The sequence below is a fragment of the Pyxicephalus adspersus genome, chromosome 6 (genome assembly GCF_032062135.1).
Source record: "Pyxicephalus adspersus chromosome 6, UCB_Pads_2.0, whole genome shotgun sequence".
NCBI lineage: Eukaryota > Metazoa > Chordata > Amphibia > Anura > Pyxicephalidae > Pyxicephalus > Pyxicephalus adspersus.
This window is the reverse complement of record NC_092863.1, coordinates 65,934,052-65,952,089: the sequence shown is the minus strand read 5'-3', so window position 1 is coordinate 65,952,089 and position 18,038 is coordinate 65,934,052. Positions and strand designations below refer to the sequence as shown.

The 18,038-nt window shown below is 40.2% G+C and overlaps 2 protein-coding genes across 2 annotated transcripts in view; one reads left to right on the top strand and one right to left on the bottom strand.

The window, feature by feature from the left end:
- The window catches only part of EPB41L4A (erythrocyte membrane protein band 4.1 like 4A), a 130,291-nt gene extending 129,592 nt beyond the window's left edge, over nucleotides 1–699 (bottom strand). Inside the window, exon 1 of the mRNA XM_072413950.1 lies at nucleotides 443–699. Within this exon, the coding sequence (XP_072270051.1) occupies nucleotides 443–541 (99 nt within the window). The 5' untranslated portion in view covers nucleotides 542–699. The remainder of the gene's footprint in view (nucleotides 1–442) is intronic.
- A 9,241-nt stretch (nucleotides 700–9,940) lies between these two features.
- Nucleotides 9,941–12,142, top strand: ENKD1 (enkurin domain containing 1). The gene has a single exon (XM_072416093.1). It carries the CDS (start codon nucleotides 10,029–10,031, stop codon nucleotides 11,109–11,111), a length of 1,083 nt encoding a protein of 360 aa, XP_072272194.1. The 5' UTR covers nucleotides 9,941–10,028; the 3' UTR covers nucleotides 11,112–12,142.
- The last annotated feature ends 5,896 nt before the right edge of the window (nucleotides 12,143–18,038 follow it).

The following is an 18,038-nucleotide window of genomic DNA, read 5'->3' as shown; positions in this document are numbered from 1 at the left end:
CTGGCTCTGCACCCTACAGAAGACACCCAAACCATGATGATCAGATCATGTACTATTGTTATAGGAAGTCTTCTCCTCCTTACACACCCCTGATCATTGCAGGATAAATGGGATTTGGACAGATTTACTAACATCTATGTGTGCTGTAATCTCAGGATTGTGCAGGAGAAGTAACTCCCCCATGTATATCATCATAGGAGAGCAGCAACTTTTTAAAGAGTGTGCTGGGCGTGTACTGCTATTGTCTTGTCTGCCACAACTTGTGAGCGATCTGCTCGTGTCTGGCAGCTGCAGGAATCGGGGGATGATCGCTACCCAGCTCCATGTGACAGATATGACAGGTAGTAAGCGCTCAGGCTTTGTGCAGATGCCCAGCAACCTCCTGCACAGCCCCAGCCATAAGACAAAGCCCAGCGATCAGCCATCAGCAGGGAACACTTACCTTCACCCCGTGCTGCTGGGTGGTGAGTGGCAACTTGGACTCATCCAGTAACAAAACTTCACAATAGAATTCCTCCGGTACCGCGCAGAAACAACCCATGACTGCTCAGGAGGGGCCAACCTGCAGGGTCCCCGGGCCACAGGGAGGGAGCAGGTGTTCAGTCAGTGCAGAGAAGGAGCGCCCCCTGCGCTGCCCCGGCGGGCACTGAGCATGTTCTCCGCTCACACCGCGTACACTAGGGTTGCCAAGGCTATACAACCAATCTATGGAATAAAGAACTGGGGGTGGGGCGTAGTCGTGAAACGTCACAGGCGAGGGCGGGGTCTTCCCAGGGTTTCCATTCCATCCCTTGTGATTGGACGTTCCCTTCAAATAGATGGCTATATTCGGAGGCATGGCTTGTGCGCCCTCGTGTGTACATAGCTTTACTCTATCCCCTAAAACTGACTTGTTGAGATAACACAGGAAATGTACACAATGCAAAGGATAGCCTGAAATAAGTCATTAATTGATCAATATCGTTTCCTATATGATATATATATATGAGATAAGCATTTCCACTCAATAAACACAATAAATCTGTAATCAGCTGGAGCTGGTAATATTTACTGTACTTACTGTATTATTTACTGTAATACAGTGTATTGTAACCTTAAAAAACTTACCTGGAACAGTGATTATTCTGGTTTACTTTTTACAGGTAAATTTTAACTATTCATATCAGTTCCTAAACCCCAGAGTCTTATTGGACAGGCTGCTCCACAGTGCTAATTGGAATTGGAGCGGCTACCTTTAAGTGTGGCCACATGCTGGATGCTGAAAGCAGCATCTGACCCTATGGAGAGGACATAGGGGTGCTTGGGGAAAGTTGATTATTGCCTTCAATAGCCCAGTACCATGCTAGGTGCCCCACTGGAATGTCAGTGAGCTGTAAGTATGAGATGTAGTGCAACTAAACAGTGGTTAGGATTTAAATATGTTAGGCACTCTATAGAGAATGGTGACCATGTATTTACAGATGGCATATATAATCAGTACACAGAGATAGTTGTTCAAATGTGTTTAAAACTGAAAATGTAATATTAGGTCTGCTTAACTGGGTTGCCCAAGGACATGATGGATAGGCTAGAAGAAGTACAGCAATCCCATACCTCATAACTGAAAAGAGTATGCACATGCACAGCTCAGTGTACATTCTCGGCATACCTTTGTTCCGGAATGAATTCCCTTGCACATGTCTGGGAATTATGTATTTCCAACCCAGCCAAACAAGATAGCCAAGGATCTCATTCCGAAAACAAAACTGGGCAAACATGTGGGTATTAGCCACAGTGGAGGAAGGTGATAAGTCACTATCCTGAATTAAAGACTTGTGTATAATAATTGAGTTCTATAAATAACAGCCAGAACTGCAATCTGTCATATTTTTATGCAAGAATTTTAAAATGGATTTTAGTCAGTTTGTCTTATTCAGTATTACTTGTTCCTATGAATAGATTGCCATAGCAAGAATCGGATGAGGAATACTAATGACATAGGAATCATACACTGATGTTAATTGTTAATGATATAACAGATGATTTACATAAATTGATTTTTAGTTCCTATTTTATGACCACTGTCTGACTACCTAATAAGAATTTTACTAATTACAGTAAACAGTTTCTATAAACATAATAGTCAGTACATGATATAAACTAGAACACAAACACTAACACCTTAAAATAAAATGCACATTTTACTTGAAAAAGATTTTAAGTGTTAAGAACAACAATATAGTTTGACAGAAAATTATATGTTATTTAATTTTGTTCTGTGAAGCTTATCATGAAATGGCATATACAGCTGTCAACAGTAACAGAAAAGTGTGCAGTAATTACTGTATTTAAGTCCTAGGCTTTTACTGTTGCAATCTTATACCAATTGCTAAAGTAAGTTTCAATAATATGAGGCTGTAGATAATGTTATTGAAATAGTAAAACAGGGACAAACATGTTGTCTCTCACCTTGATTTCAGGCTGACAGCACTTGAACAAGCCTCCCACTCACTTAAAACAGTGCAGCTCTGTTCTAAAATACAGCTCTGAAAGGGCCGAATTCCATTCTGCTCAAGTCTTTCCCCTCATAGACAACACAGAGAATTGGAACAGGAGGAATAACTTCCAGATATAAGGCTCCCCAAAAGCTACCACTGGAGCTTATCATTTTACCTTTAATATTATTACACAATATTTATATAGCGCCGACATATTACGCAGCACTGTACAAAGTCCATAGTCATGTCACTGACTGTCCCTCTAAGGGGATCACTATCTAATGTCCCTACCATAGTCACTGTGCTAACCTTTGAGCCATTGTGCTGCCCTACCTTTGTAGTTTTTTAAACTCCCATTTCTTCCTCTAGATACAGCACTCAAATCTGTATGCACTCTCTAGAAGCGCCACATCCTAAAGCAGTGGTTGCCAACTTTTTTGGTCCCGCGGATCACTAAAATTACCGTCTCCTGACAGGGAGCCGGGTGTCACTCAAAGGGGGAAAACTGCGATCTGAGCCTGCGATGGGGGAGTGGGCAGGTTATGTCCAGGGACACAGCTTGCCCACTTCCCTGAGCCTAGGAACTGCACGGGGAACGTGATCCGAGGCTCTGGCCGGTGGGTCCCTCCAGCGGGGGCCTTCTCCTGACCCCACTGGGGGGTGCACCAACCAGAGCCGCGGACCCCAAAAATCTTCTCAAAGTCAGCAGTGGTCTGCCAACTACCGGTTGGCGACCGCTGTCCTAAAGACCATTCTGGAAAAAAAAATAGTGGCCTACTTTAGCCATTCCTTAGTTTGTAAGCCCTTTTGGGTAGGGTCCTCTCCTCCTCCTGTGTCCCAGTCTGTATCTGCCTATCATTTGCAACCCCTATTTAATGTACAGCACTGCGTAATATGTTGAAGCTATAAAAGTCCTTTTTAATAAAAATAAAAAGGTTAGATGAGATGAACACAATCCATATAAATGGGGGCACCAAGTTCCCCTGATGCTATGTAAGTAACAAATAGCTTTGCAAATGAAACATTATCTTCACACTGAGATAATACTGCAAACTTGCAAATCAGCTTCATTAAAATTAAACTACTTCATCTTCCCTATTGGCTCAGCTTTACCACTTAGTACTCCCAGCAGCTCTTACCACAAAGACGACAGCTTCAAACCTACCAGATATGGCAGAAGACACCAACAATAGTAGGCTATTTAGTTTCCAAGGAGGACTGAATAACAATTGCGTTAAATAAAAAACGTGACACAAACACATTAGGGTGGGATTTTCCAAGGTGGTGCCACATGAGATAACATGAAATGACTGCAGAAGAAAAACATCAGAATTTTTCCAGTGCATGATATAAAGCTGAACTCCAGGCATTTATCAAATACACATATTAATGCAGCTCTGTAATCATTAATACTTAATTAAATTAAATTATCTGCTCTGTGATTGATGTGCCTCTTGTATTATTAATTAAATAGTTATTCAACAGTAGACAATTAGGTAACCCATTTATAGTCTCTTACATATACAGGGTAAGGTACAATGGAAGCATAGATGATTTCTCAGTTGTATAATACACCTAATAATGCATATTAACTCACTGTAAGAAAAATTTATTAAACATAATTAGATGCTGCTGTAGTTTCTGCATGCTTGTGGTCCTTTTATATGCCATGACTGAGCCAATATAAACAGATTCATAATTTGTACCTAAAAATTGTGATGTGAATTTTAAAGTGATTTACTAAGACAATCTCTTACATCTTTACTTTGACATTTCTGGGAAAGCCAAATTCCTGGTCCATGCTGCGTGCTGTAGTTCTTCTAGCTGGCACCTGTGTCACTTTGTCTTGTATATAGAAAACACAGCATACACCAGAAGACAAGGAAATGTTAGAATTCAGGTGTCATATTTTTTTTTTTTTTTTTTTTTGGGGGGGGGGCAATTTCCCTGCAGAAATGGAGAGATTGGTGTGATGGGCCACTTTTTTATACTTTTAATTTAGTTAATTTAAGGATTAGTGAGCATGGTCTTCTGTGTTTGTTTAACAGTTTAGAAAAGATGCAAAATGTAATGTGAGAATTTTTTCAAATGTTTTAATGCTGTTCATATAACTACACAGCCAAAAAAAAAATCACATGACAAAAATTGTTTTAAAAGGGGAAGAAAGGATTAACAACTGTATTATGATGCATTTGGCAGACAAGACTAAAATATCTCCAAGGCTAAACTTTTTTTTTTTTTTAAATGTTGACAAACAAACATGGAAGAGTTCATAGGCAAAAATACATAGACGCTAAATTTATTATTATTATTATTATTATTATTATTAATAATAATAATAAACATGATTTTTATAGCACCAACATATTATGCAGTGCTGTACATTAAACAGGGATCGAAAAAGGTCGTTGGCTAGTGGCGGCACTGGGGAAGATAGCCCACACTGCAAATAAAAGAAGAATGATAAAAAGAAACATAAATGAAACAAGAGGTATCATTCTCAGATTGGATGGATATGGGGTATCTCTCCCTACAACTCTATAGAGATACCATGTGGTGTGCTCAAAGCATTCCTCAAGTTGTTGTTTTGTGGTGGGATGTGAATATAAAGCTTTCCCAGGTCTCGAAAAACAATTGTGCCTTCTGCTCTTTATGCAGAAAGCCCTCAATCCACTCTAATGGGAATAAAAATTGTAATTTGGTTTGGAATAAATGAAATGTTTGTGGGGCAGTGTTAGATTTTGAATCATATGAAGCTGTATACATTTGTAAATCAGGCCAAATGTGTTCTTACTTTGAAAGTGTTTGAAGTTGATATTTGACTGACTTTACCCATCCAGTCCTGCTTTTTTTAAATGTTCTTTATGTTACTAGGTATTGTTGCATTCACCCCATTCACTAATTGAACCCATTAAGTAAGTAAGTGAATCCATTGCAAGATGAAAATTCATCAGTCTGTTAGTAAACCGCCCCTTTGTTAATACAGTTAACCTGTGCAGAGGGTGCTGGCAGTCACACTATTTCTTGCAAAACACAAGAGGACAGCAGAGGGGCTGTGGTGTCAGCTTCTTGCCTAGAAGAAATTCCTTGCATTGTGTATGTGGGTGTTTTACATTTGCAGTCTAAAGATACATCACATGCTAGATTATTGTTAGCTGAGACAAATGGACATGATAAATCCAGCATATGTGCAGCAATCCCCTAATATAATTCCTCAGGCAGATTATTGAATAGCCAAGAGGGGATGGCCACGTTACTTTCCTAAAGAGGAGAGCACAGCAGTGCGCCACTTGCTTGTTCTCCACGCTCCCCTCTCTATAGAAGAGAACAGTGCTATTTCCACAGGATTTGTTCTTTCTCTTCTCACTGGAAACAAAACACAAAAGATTATCTCCAGTGATGGAAATCCAACATGATTATTGGGCTTTACCTCTCTACAGCACAATAAGGTGGCTACAATTAAAGACATTCTGAACAAAGCATGACTTGTAGCCATAGGCATTGAGGATATGCAGTTTTCTGCAAAATGTAAAAGGTATTTATGTGGACTAATCAAAGTTTTTTAAGAATACCAGGAGAAAATAATTTATCAATAAGACAAAAACAAATATGACTGTTTTTTTTTCATTGTGGACACTTTAGGCTCTTCCAGTTCTCCTTTATATATAATTCCATTATAACTATTGTATTAATTACCATAAATTTATTAACATACACAAATGTAAATAGGACACAAATTGTTCCCATTAGAAATGTTGTAAACCCTTTTTCTAAACATTATTCTCATCTCAGATTGTCACGTTCTTGTGTTCACATTCTTTTGCAACAAAACTTTTATCTCAATGGACAGATTTCCACAAAAAAAAAAACTGCAAAAAAGTTATCTTTACACATCACCCAATGCAAACAAAAATGTTTACTAGCTGCACCTAATCATTAACCCCAGAGCAAAGAAGTGGCACTACACATTTATCTGTGAATGTTCACACCTGTGGAGTAAAGGTGCGTACACACTTCCAATTTTTATCGTTCAAAACGAACGACGAACGATCCATTGGGCAAAAAATCGTTCGTAAAAAAGTAACCAACGACGCCAACGAACGAGGAAAGTCGTTGGAAACGAACGACCGGACCGGCGGATCGGATTGGACGACGATCGTTGAACATCGTTCGTGTGTACGGTCGTTCGTTGATCGTCCATGGGCTGAGCATGCGTAATGAACGAACGTTCGTTCACTTTCCTGACGTGCACATAGTTCCTCTATCGCTCAAACGATCGTATCTATTGTGTGTACAATATCTACGAACGATCGTGTCGTTATCTCTATGTGCAGGATCGGTGCTATACGATCGTTCGTAGATATCATGCAGGATCATTCGTCGTTCGTTTTCCAACGATAATAATTGGAAGTGTGTACGTAGCTTAAGTGCATTCATTATCACGCCTAAATAGTATGCACAGCAATCCTTCGAAGTCATAGCTCCCAGTTATCTGTAGGTATGAGTTATCATAACAGTACATATAGATGCATGCACTTTTCTGTACACATCATTTATTAACAATTTGTGTATCATCAGATAAAAAAGAAAGACAATCTACTCACTAACACAAGCACATGTAAAAAAAAAAAAAACAACACTACCATGTTTCAGTAGCAGTAAGTGATTCTCCAACAGGGAATGTTTCAGTGAGTGTCAGATTCACTTCTTTAGAAATACACCCCTTAAGCAATAAAGATGTAATAATAATAATATTAATAAAATATCTGCAATAAACAAATAAACATCTGGATAAAAACAAAACTAAATCTCCAAATAAATAAAAGCGCATGTAAATACCTGTCCCAAGGCAAGCATATAGTTATACTCAAATATAAATACCTAGCTGACCTGATGTTATTGCATAAATGCATTTTTCAAAAGTGACCACTTGATGGCAGCAACAAACTAGGAAATCCCAATAAATCTTACAATGAACCAGAATAAAAGGTGGCATGTACCCCACCCTCCTGGGTATATTTAGGTCCCATCAATCCTTTGTCATACAAATATAGCATTTTTCAAGCATTCAGCACAATTTTCTGCTGATAGTGTTTGGCCATATTTTCAGATCACATAGGGAGTGATGTGAATGGACAGGCTAAATAAGTTTCAATTGCATTTAGTTGTGTTATCATTTGGTATTTTTGGATCAAAGCTTTAGTTGCCTATTTTCTAAGACTGGGAACAGACAAGTAGGTTTGTTTATTACAGAAGATACATTGCCTGTCCCTTCTGCAATAAAGAACCTATAGGATAGCATTTTTTTCAAATTTAATTTCACTCTAATTAAATCAATACTGTGGATTGCTCTGAAATAAATCAAAGCTGAGCTCTGGTAGAAATATAAGAATACAGATCTGTCACTGATTTACGGCTTTAGATTTTCCAGCTCCAGAGTGCTCATCCTGTAAGACCACTGACCATGAAGAATGTTCCTCTCATCTGTTAGCCTGGCAGATATATACTTCCACCATAAGTACAACATTTACCTTTGTATTAAATGTGTTACATTGCAGGTAACTGCACTAGGTCTTAGTGCTTTATATTTTGTTACTTTACATTGTAGGCTGGGAGGAGATGAGGAGGAATGTACCCCAACAATCCTGGCACAGTGATCAATAGGACAAATCAGGAGGCACAGCTGGCATGCCTGACAAAACTACAATCTCTGCGGTGGGCCTGTGGTCTTTCCTGCCACTAATGTATGTACTAAAAAGATATATTTTAATTACAATCATCTTCATTGAGTCATCTTCAAGAAGTAGGGTGAGCACCAGCCAATCAGGCTTCAGTGCATGCACATGTTACACAGGATGAGAGAGCAGAGTTAAGGACCTATCATTGTGTTGCTTCCCCTCACTGACCCATCAATATGCTGAGGAATTTACAAACTCTAAGTTAAAGTGAAACGATCAGTTGCCCAAAATATTTTTAATGGCATGAATACAATTCTATTATCTGAATCCTGCCTACTGTAGGTCATAGCAGTGATGTGGGGGGATTGCAGATGGAACCTCAATGTACAAGCATCTGACACTATCTGAAGTATAGATTGCCGAGGAGTCTGATGGAGGTGACTTACCTCTCCTCCAGCAAAGTAGACTATCTTGATTGGCCAAGCCAGAATGACAACCATGCATATAGGATATAATGCTTATTCAGTTTTTCCCATCACTAAGACTCATTACATTGAGCTGCACATTTGTATCCCTCTGTACAATCAGATGACGATTGTAACCAGGAAAATAAGAATGGTATATCCCATTAAAGATATAGAATGTCTTGGGAAGGTGGGTAGTTTGGCTAGTTCCACCAATGTTATTACAAAACTAATAAAATAAACCCAGCTGTCCCTGCCATGCCATGCCTGGTATAGGGTGACAATGATTTGTCTTTACATTCCAACTGTTCCTTTGTGTTGTCACACAATTGGTATTGAAATCAGATTCAATACCAATTATGTTGCATTGTTGTCTGCCCTGAGAGATGCCATGCAGCCTGGAGGCATGAATGTGCACAGGAAGTGAAAGTTAGTGGTTGCAGGACCTAAAATCAATAAATATATACTGTACACTTAAAGTAGAAGTAAACCCAAAACAACAAAATGACACTTACTCGCAGAGCAGTCTATCTGTCAGGAGGTTTCTTCCATCGGGTCCCACGTTGTCCTGGTATCCGTCTTCGGCCCAGGACAGAGGGAGCACCAGACGCTGCCATCATCTCCTCACTTTTTCCGGGTTCTTCTTCCTAAGTCATCCGATCTCACACTGTGCAGGCGCAGGGTGATGAGATTGTGTAAAGGGCTCCTACTGCTCATGCATGAGATGCTTGGGTATGCGCAGAAGGAGCAGCCAAGAGCCTCCCGGGATGCGTGACCTAGGTATTCGGGAGGCTCTGTGCTCCCATTCATTCTTTTTCATTCATCAAAAATTAGGGTTGCCGTGCTGCACTGATAGAAAAACACTAAAAAACAAAATATTTACTTTAAATAAAGAGGTTGTCTACCCTTTTCTGTAAAGGGAAAATTCTGAGTTTGGGTACGCTTTAATGTGCCCATATCATACAGAGCCCAACTGTGTTTTTTATCTTTACTACAATTTATTTTACATAAATAGAATATAAAAATTGAATAGTGCAATAGGATGAGCTTCAGCCCTTAGCCCTCAGCCCCCTCTGTATATATGTTTGCCATTTTAGCTGTAGATCTGGGTGTGAAATTACTTTTATTATTATTAATATTATTGGATTGCACATTGATCATGCAGGATTTACTACCGGTAGCAGATATAGAGCGACCCCTTTAGGGAAAATAATACAATAATAATATGCTATATGCTAGCTCGGGTCACAGCCATGCAACTACAACCCCCAGAATTCCCTGGGACGGAAGCGGAAGTTGCGGTCTCTATGGGGACGAGCGTGGCGTGATAACTGTAATAGACCATTGTGATTTTGGGGGTCAGAGTTCAGAAGATCGGTGTCCATTAGTGCGGAGAGCAGCGAGCCGATATGTGTGAGGGAGCCTCCAGAATCTCGGGCCCCATCCCCCCGGATCCCACACTTTTTCCAGACTGTTACAGGCGACCTGAGACGGCCCGAGGGAGGCTGGAAGGAACTCATGTCAAACTGGATTTCCTGTCTGGACCCTTGGCCCCAGATCCCACCTTCTACCCGACATGTTACACTGCTCGGCCTGCTCCCCCTGCACCCAGAATCCGCCCCAATGCCCAGGATATCCTGGAGCGGGGCCAGAAAGGAACTATAGGGGTCCTGCTCAGACTGGAGGGCATCTCCCTGAATGGGCAGTCCTCACCTCCACGGAAGAGCAAGGACCACGGCAAGGAGAATGTACGCAGGATGAGGGAAATACAAAAGCGTTTTCGGGAGAAGGAGATAGACCGGGAACAGGGGGCCCCAAAACCAGTCAGAGCTCTTTGGAAGTCCACAAAATATGAGAATGTGGAATCCAAGGTGAAAGTTAAACTCCAAGATCCTCCGCCACCACCCCCTCTCAATGCCGGCCCAGCTAACTTCCTCAAATCACATTCCCGCTGTGGTTCTGGGCTACCACCAAAGAGACCCAGCTCTCCAGGGCCCAGCCGGCCCAACAGTGCCAGGCAATCTATGGAAGTGCATGGATCCAGTATTGACTTTGTAGCCCACAATGCTAGAAATGCCAAGAAGGTGCAGATCAGACGCTCCAGATCCATGCAAACACTCAATGAAGTGCTGGAAGACAAACAAAGGGAGCAGAAAGAATACGACTCCAAGCAGAAGGGGCAAGTTCCCCAATATCTCCTGGATCTGAAGCAGCAATGGCTCAGGGAGAAGGAGGAAATGAAGAAGCAGACCCCTGACCCTGCTATGCCACCCGGTCACACCATGATGCCAGAGCAAGAAAGGCAAGAGACCTTACGGAAACTTAGGGAGACGCAGGCCCAGCTGACCAAGGAGTTGCTGATGCTCCCGGTCAGAGCAGATACACTCAGCATCCAGAACCGGCGCACAGAGCTAGACAAAAAACTTTCTGAAATTGAGGAGGGCATCAAAATCTTTTCCCGTCCTAAGGTCTTCATCAAGATTGACTCCTAAAGAGGACATGTCATGGGAGAAAGATGTGCTGGGATTGCTGGTTTTGCTAACCTTCTTGCTAATTTCATGCTTGCTTTGGCTCCTATATGTTAGGTCCCTGACCTGGAACATGTGTAAAGAATAACATTTGGACTTTCATTTGCTACATGCTTGCTTGTACATGCTCTAGGTCTGTATTAGCTCCAGACACAACCAGGAAACTTACATTTTTAATAGGTTATCAGCCTCACATTTTATATGTAGGTCGTCAGCTACCCGGACACCTGTTATCCAATGCCTGGTCATAATTTGTCATCTCTCAGACACAAAAGCTGTACAAGACCTCTAGGCAGGATGAGAAAACTTCATGAAATAATCTTTTCATCCTCTGATCTAGCAATATAAGATTAGCCGTCAGACTACATACATTTAGTTATATTTGTACAGTTACGTAAATTACCTAATTTTCTGGTAGATTTAAATACCATAAACCAGACTGATTTATTCTTAGAAGTTAGGCCTTCTCACAATTTTTTTGTGTGTAGTGAAATGCATGTGAAGCAGCCAAATACACAACCAATGTAGTCAGCTGCAATGATAAAGCTGCAGGAATAGAATGCAGGGGTCAGAATGGTACAATGGCATTGATCACTGTAACTTTCCGGTGAGGTTTTGCATGTATTCACCCGCAGGCATTAATGGGACTGTAAATGTATGAACACACGTCTAGTGTTATTTCTTCTGTCTCATTTTTGTAAAAGATAAACATCAGGTATATCAGGATAAACAGCAGGATGTATTTTTATGTTGTGTGGAGCTGGTCTATACAGAAATCTGTGGAGCTGTATACTGTCTTTTTCAGCTGTCTCAAATACTTTTTTTCATGGAAGAGATAAGGCTTTGAATGGGTGTGTAATTTGTTTCCAAAAATTGTTTTTCTATGAAGTGTAAAGATTTTAATGTTTTAAATTTGAATAATATTTATTTTAATGTTGTGAAAATATTTGTAATTGAATTATTTTAATATAGTACAATATAACTGTTTACAACTACACTTGTACTCTGACTTTCTTTCTTTACATAAATATGAATGATTGTAATAATAGGGGTTAAAGTCCAATTGGAGCTACAGTGTTTATTTTTAAAACACCTTGCATGATACCAATGTGTGTCCATGATAGGGATACTCAAAAAATTACACAATGTATTAACGTCAAGGAACTCACCTGCACTGTTTGAGCACAAATGTTAACCTATAAGATGGAGGGGTGGTGGTGGTTTATTCAACAATATTTACATAATTTTCTGGTATACAAAAAGTGTGAAGGGAAAAACAAGTGTGAAGTCTAAACTAAAAGTATGATTATTGGCTCTATGTGGAATTTTAACACATTCATTTTCTATTAAAAAAAAAAAAAGCCTTTACTAATCTTTGGATAAAATAGAGATTGTGTTTTAGAATAACAGGCCTGTTTATTCCAGAGAGCAGAAACCACTATCCATGGAACATTGCAATGTTTACTTTGCCCCAATTACCTGCATATTCTGGTTAATTTATACCAGTAGTCGCCATCTTTTTCGCACCTACAGACCACTAAACATATGGGCTCTGGACCGCGCATGCATGGGGAGACGGGTGTCACTCAAAGGGGAAGAAACTTCCCAATGGTGACGTCATGATGCCAGAACCTGGCCACTCTCCCATCGCAGGTCTGAGCTTGTGATTTGTATGGGAGACGTGGTCCGGGGCTCTGGCTGGTGCGTCCCCCCACTGAGGTACTTTTCTTGACCCTGCTGGGGGGCGTAACGGCCAGAGCCGGGGACCACCAAAATTTTCTCCCGGTCCACACTGGTTAGCGACCGCTGAATTAAAATATGCTGGCTGTAGTATTAGGCTGATAGAACTGCATATTTAGAGAGAAGCTGGTTACCAGACTTTGACAGGTCATATGATCAGATTCTCCCCTTTGCTTCTTTTTTATCCATTGGAATTATTAGTGTTTTGCTTTTGAGACCTAATGCAAGCAGGGTGTAATATCAATGTGAACTCCAGCTTTCCCATTATGTACAGTTGTACAGGTTCATCTGCTGCACTGAAACTACTTACTCTTTAGATTAGCGGTCCCCAACCTTTCCGACCTCACAGACCACTAATTTCATAATATTTTATAATAATTCATATAAAAAAAACCATGAATATGTTTTTTTTTTAAAGGTATACATCTGTACATCTATAGAAATACATCTGAAAAATAATATTTGTCCTAATGGTGGCTGACAAGGACTGTGGAGGCTCTGATTCATTGATCAACTTACGGTTAACTGAAATATTATTATTGTTACTATTATCATTAGTTGCATTATCTTTGGTAATACTAAAGAAATGCAAAGTATTTGTTTTTGCTTTTTCTCACTCAATATGGGTTTATTTCATTCAAAATAAATTTGAATCTAAGACCAAACAAGAAATTATACTTATCAAAGTCAAACTATTTGATGCCATTAAATATAAAGAGTTAAAGAAAATACACAGTTGAGGTCATACTTACCTAAAAGAGCATTTGAGAAATAAACAAATAAAAAAAAACAATCAGTTGAGAATCGGTATTTAAGGATCGGGGTGTCTGTAATGGTGGAAACAGTACTGAATTGTATGGCTCGGCAACAGTTGCCTTATACAACTTAACACTACACTGATGTCACACTGCACCTCCCTTGTTTTTTCGTCTCTAGTACAGTTCGTGAATTTAGTGCAGTATAAAGGCGAAAATTGTCATTCAGAATATAAGAATTTATTAGAATATTATTTTTGTTTTATTATTATTAAAACATAAAAATTGCAAATAATGTCCACATTTTTCTGTGGACCACCAATGGCTGGCAACTACTGGTTTAGATAGTAAGCACATGGGTGCTATCTCTTTTCAACCAAGCCAATGAAGATTGCTGAAGAATTTAAAACTGGGTGAGGGACTAGGTAAAGATGGCAGGGATGAAGTAAGGAGGGACAATGCAGTCATCGCAGCGCTAGAGGGCGCTCTTTGGCTGGCATGTCAAACATGCAGTTGTGCTGAGAATACCTTGAGTTTACATCTACTTTAAATTGTGGTACTTCTCCTGAATGATAGTTTGATGACTGTCAAATCTTGTAGTCACCAATCTGTGTGTATTTAGCCAGACTTCTGTAGGACTACTGCTAAACATCTGGCACCTAGTATTATTCAACATTTATTATGCTTGGCAAGAGATTAGATACCAGTAAGCAGCTAAATAATCATTACCATTTTTATATTTTTGATGCTAAAAGGTTAGTAATTCTGATTAGCCACTCTTGTGATGTACATATTACTCTGCCAGAGAGCATAGATAATTTCTACCACTGCAGAGAATGGTCAAATGGAAACTCTGTAAAGTGGATAATAAAATATCAGCAGGACACTGTCAACCCTCTCCTGTTATTCTTTTCTATTGTCAGCACACATTCAGGGCAGCAGAGATTGATTGGCTGTGAATGCTTATTCTTCCTCTGTCAGTCTCATCTCTTAGATTATTCACACTCACAATAGATAGAAAATATTTTTTTAGAAATAGATATGTCATATATGAGGTCCAGATTTATGATACTATAGTTATGAGCAACAGTGTTTTGTATTGTTACTGCTCTTAAGCCCTGGAACTGACATGTTCGGCTGACTTCTCTCCTAGTAGGGGTGCTGACCCACCTATTAGTATGCAGAGTCAGGTTGTTGTCATTTACAAAGCTAAATACAATACAATACATTGCTAATGTTTTTTTGTTTTGGTGCAGGCACTGTCATCATTGTGCTTTGCTCCCTCCATAGTGAGTCTGGAATAATCAGATGCATTTTAGGTGTAGGAAAACCTGATGTACAGAGGAAAGGGTGGCCCTCCCTCTTTTGAGGAGGGATTACAATAGTACCCCAGTGTACGTTTTTTTTGTGGTGTTTTTTGCACATTTAATGTTTTTTTCGAGCACCAGGGTTTTTGAGTTTCAATTAGCGAGATTCGATAAAAACAAAAAATGTACAGAAGCTTGTCCTAGGTTAAGGACTTGTGCTAATGAAAGTGCAGCAAAAACATAGATGATAGTCCTGAAGTGTGCACCTTTAGAAACAAATCAGCAATTGCATGTTCCATGTTTCTGTCCTGACAGATTCTGTTTATTAAATGCCAAGTACTGCCCTAGCCTATGCCAGGCCAGCAGTAACAATGCTTACTTCCATGTAATGCTGAATTCTAGGCATCCACAAAGTTGTTCATAAGTCATATTCATAAATGAATAGAAAGATTTGATTTGTATACACCCCTGTTGTGGGGACCTCTGGTCTCCAGTCATTTTTAGAGGGTAGGACAGCTAGTAGTGACGGAAGTCCAAAACTTTACTGTGACAAAGCAGACAATGTGTAATACAGCAGGAAGGGGAACGTAAAGGATACATCTGCTTGTTCTTTATAGGAAGAGTTCTCTGGTTCATCCTGCCAGTAATTGTAAGAAGTGGAGATATTCTGGGTAGTAATCACAACTCTATAGTCTTTTTTTGTAAAGTTGGTGTTTTCAGAAAGTCAGTGATGCTTCCCTTTGTATTTTATTTAGTACAATTTTCCATTACAACCCCAATTATTTGTGGCTGCTTAAGTATTACTAGCCAGTCAGTTCCCTAGAAAAAGCAGCACGGAGTATATAATCACAGTATGGGTTGTGCATATTGCTAATTTATTTTGGGAATATTAATGCATAAACACATGTTTGGGAAATGCATTATTGTGCACAGAACACTTAATTAATTTTAATAGGCTGCCCAATGCATTACAGCAGTCATATAATTGGACCTGCAGTATTTTTATGCAGCTGACAAGAAGACACTACAGTGTACTGTCCTGCACCAGGAGCTGGTGGTGCAGTCCCATGCATGTTAGTGCTTTGTTTTTCATTGTCTTCAAGGGATGGCAGTGTTTTTGTAATGGTTTCATTTAGAATTCAGTGGACCAGATAGTGAATATTGCTCTTATGAGCTGCACATTCACTATGAGTCTATGCCATGGTGAGTTGCCATTCATTTCATATTGTTTGGCCTAGACACAACACGCATAGGCAAGTAGAAATCTATTGTTTTCAACAGAACCTATTCACCCCTTTCACCTGTATTGTTGTGCTTTGGAACATAAAGCTCTGCCTTCTGCATTTTAAGTTTTTTAAACTGATTTTTGCCATTCAAAAGATTTCAATTTTTTTTGCATCTGCAAACCTGTGTAAATTGGACAGTCCAGGGCAAAAAGAAGGTCTGCTTTCCTAACAACCCCCTGCCCCCCTAAACAAATGGCTTTAAATCCCATTTGTAAACATGCGGTGACATCACTTATGCCTCATGGGGATATCTCTGAAACTTCCATGTGATGTCACTGTGCCTTCCAGAAAAATCTGAGACCACAAATTCCTATAAAGAATGCACTTTTGCAAAGGGCTTAATTGCAATCTTACAGGACTTTACAAATCCATTTAAGGGCCATTTGTTATGGAAAAGCAGGAGGCAAAAAAACAGATCTTTCATTTGCCTTGTAAGGTGGACTTTATTACATGTCAATAGAATGCATCCTATAATGCAAACAAGCAATGTATTGGTATAGAGGAGATCAGTGTTTAACACATTTGAATGTCAGAGGTCTCAGGGTGGCCATTGGTGCCCAGCCCATCCTATTAGGAGCATTTTATTGTGCTGAACTGCATTGGCTGGTATGATATCCTGCACCAATATGGCATCCACACAGTGTAAAGCTGCGTACACACGGCAAATTTATCTCGCCCGATAATCGGTATCGGCCAATTATCGGGCGGAAAATCTGCCGTGTGTACAGTCGGTCGTCGTCCATCGTCCGACGACCGTCCTGGCGGATCCATGGACGATGGACGACGACCGATCCTAATGAAAGGGAAGGGGAGAGCGCGCAGCAGGGTGCCGCTCCGTCGCTCTCCCCCTCCCCTCTCCATAGAGCATGAACGGTGCTGTATGTACAGCATCGTTCATGCATCGTGCAGTTTTTTCTCGTTGGAAAGGATCGTGAAAGATCCTTTCCAACGAGAAAAATTGCAGGTGTGTACGCAGCTTAACAATTGTCACCTCTGCCTCCTGTTTGCATAATGCTTCATACATGTGTCTGTTGAGAAGTGTTTTACTCAGACAGCTGTTCTAAGGAGTGTTAAGTGCCAGTTCACAGCAAACATCTAGCAATAAATGCATTGGGCCAGATGCATGATCCTTTAACAAAATTGAGCCATCAACTGGATTGGATTATAGGTAAGAAATTGGCACCAACACCAAGAAAAGTGCCAGGCTATGCAAGAAAATGAACTGCCCACCATCATAGGAATAACTCCAAGACAAGTGACTGAGCTGGCGACATCTGAATTTTTTGTAAACCCAATCACTAAATCTCATCCAATTAGCAATTTATGGTCATTATGAAAGTACTTTTCAATATTCCTAAATCTGCAGCTTTCATAAAAGTGGAATTCTACTAATTAGACAATAACATATGTACCTTTTTAATTGTCAATTCTTCTTACCTCCTCTGCCACCATCAAGCCATGGCATCCTCTACCACCTCACTGTACTGCGCCTGGCTCTTCACCACCTATCAGCGAGTTCCACAGGAAGGATTATTCACACTCCTAAAGCTATGTACACAAGTGCAATAATTGTCATTGGAAAGAATCTTTCATGATCCTATCCAACGACTAAGGACTGCACGATGCATGAACGAGTACTGTACATACAGCACGGTTCTGCTCTATGGAGAGGGGAGGGGGGAGAATGACGGAGCGGCACCCCGCTGCGCTCTCTCCCCCTTCACCTCCATTACGATTGTTCGTTGTCCATCATCCTTGGATCCGCCAGGACAGTCGTTCAGACGATGGGCGATGTACACGTCA

What these genes read in the sequence shown, in the direction of transcription:
- ENKD1 (XM_072416093.1), top strand. Translation starts at nt 10,029, where the DNA reads ATGTGTGAGGGAGCCTCCAGAATCTCGGGCCCCATCCCCCCGGATCCC.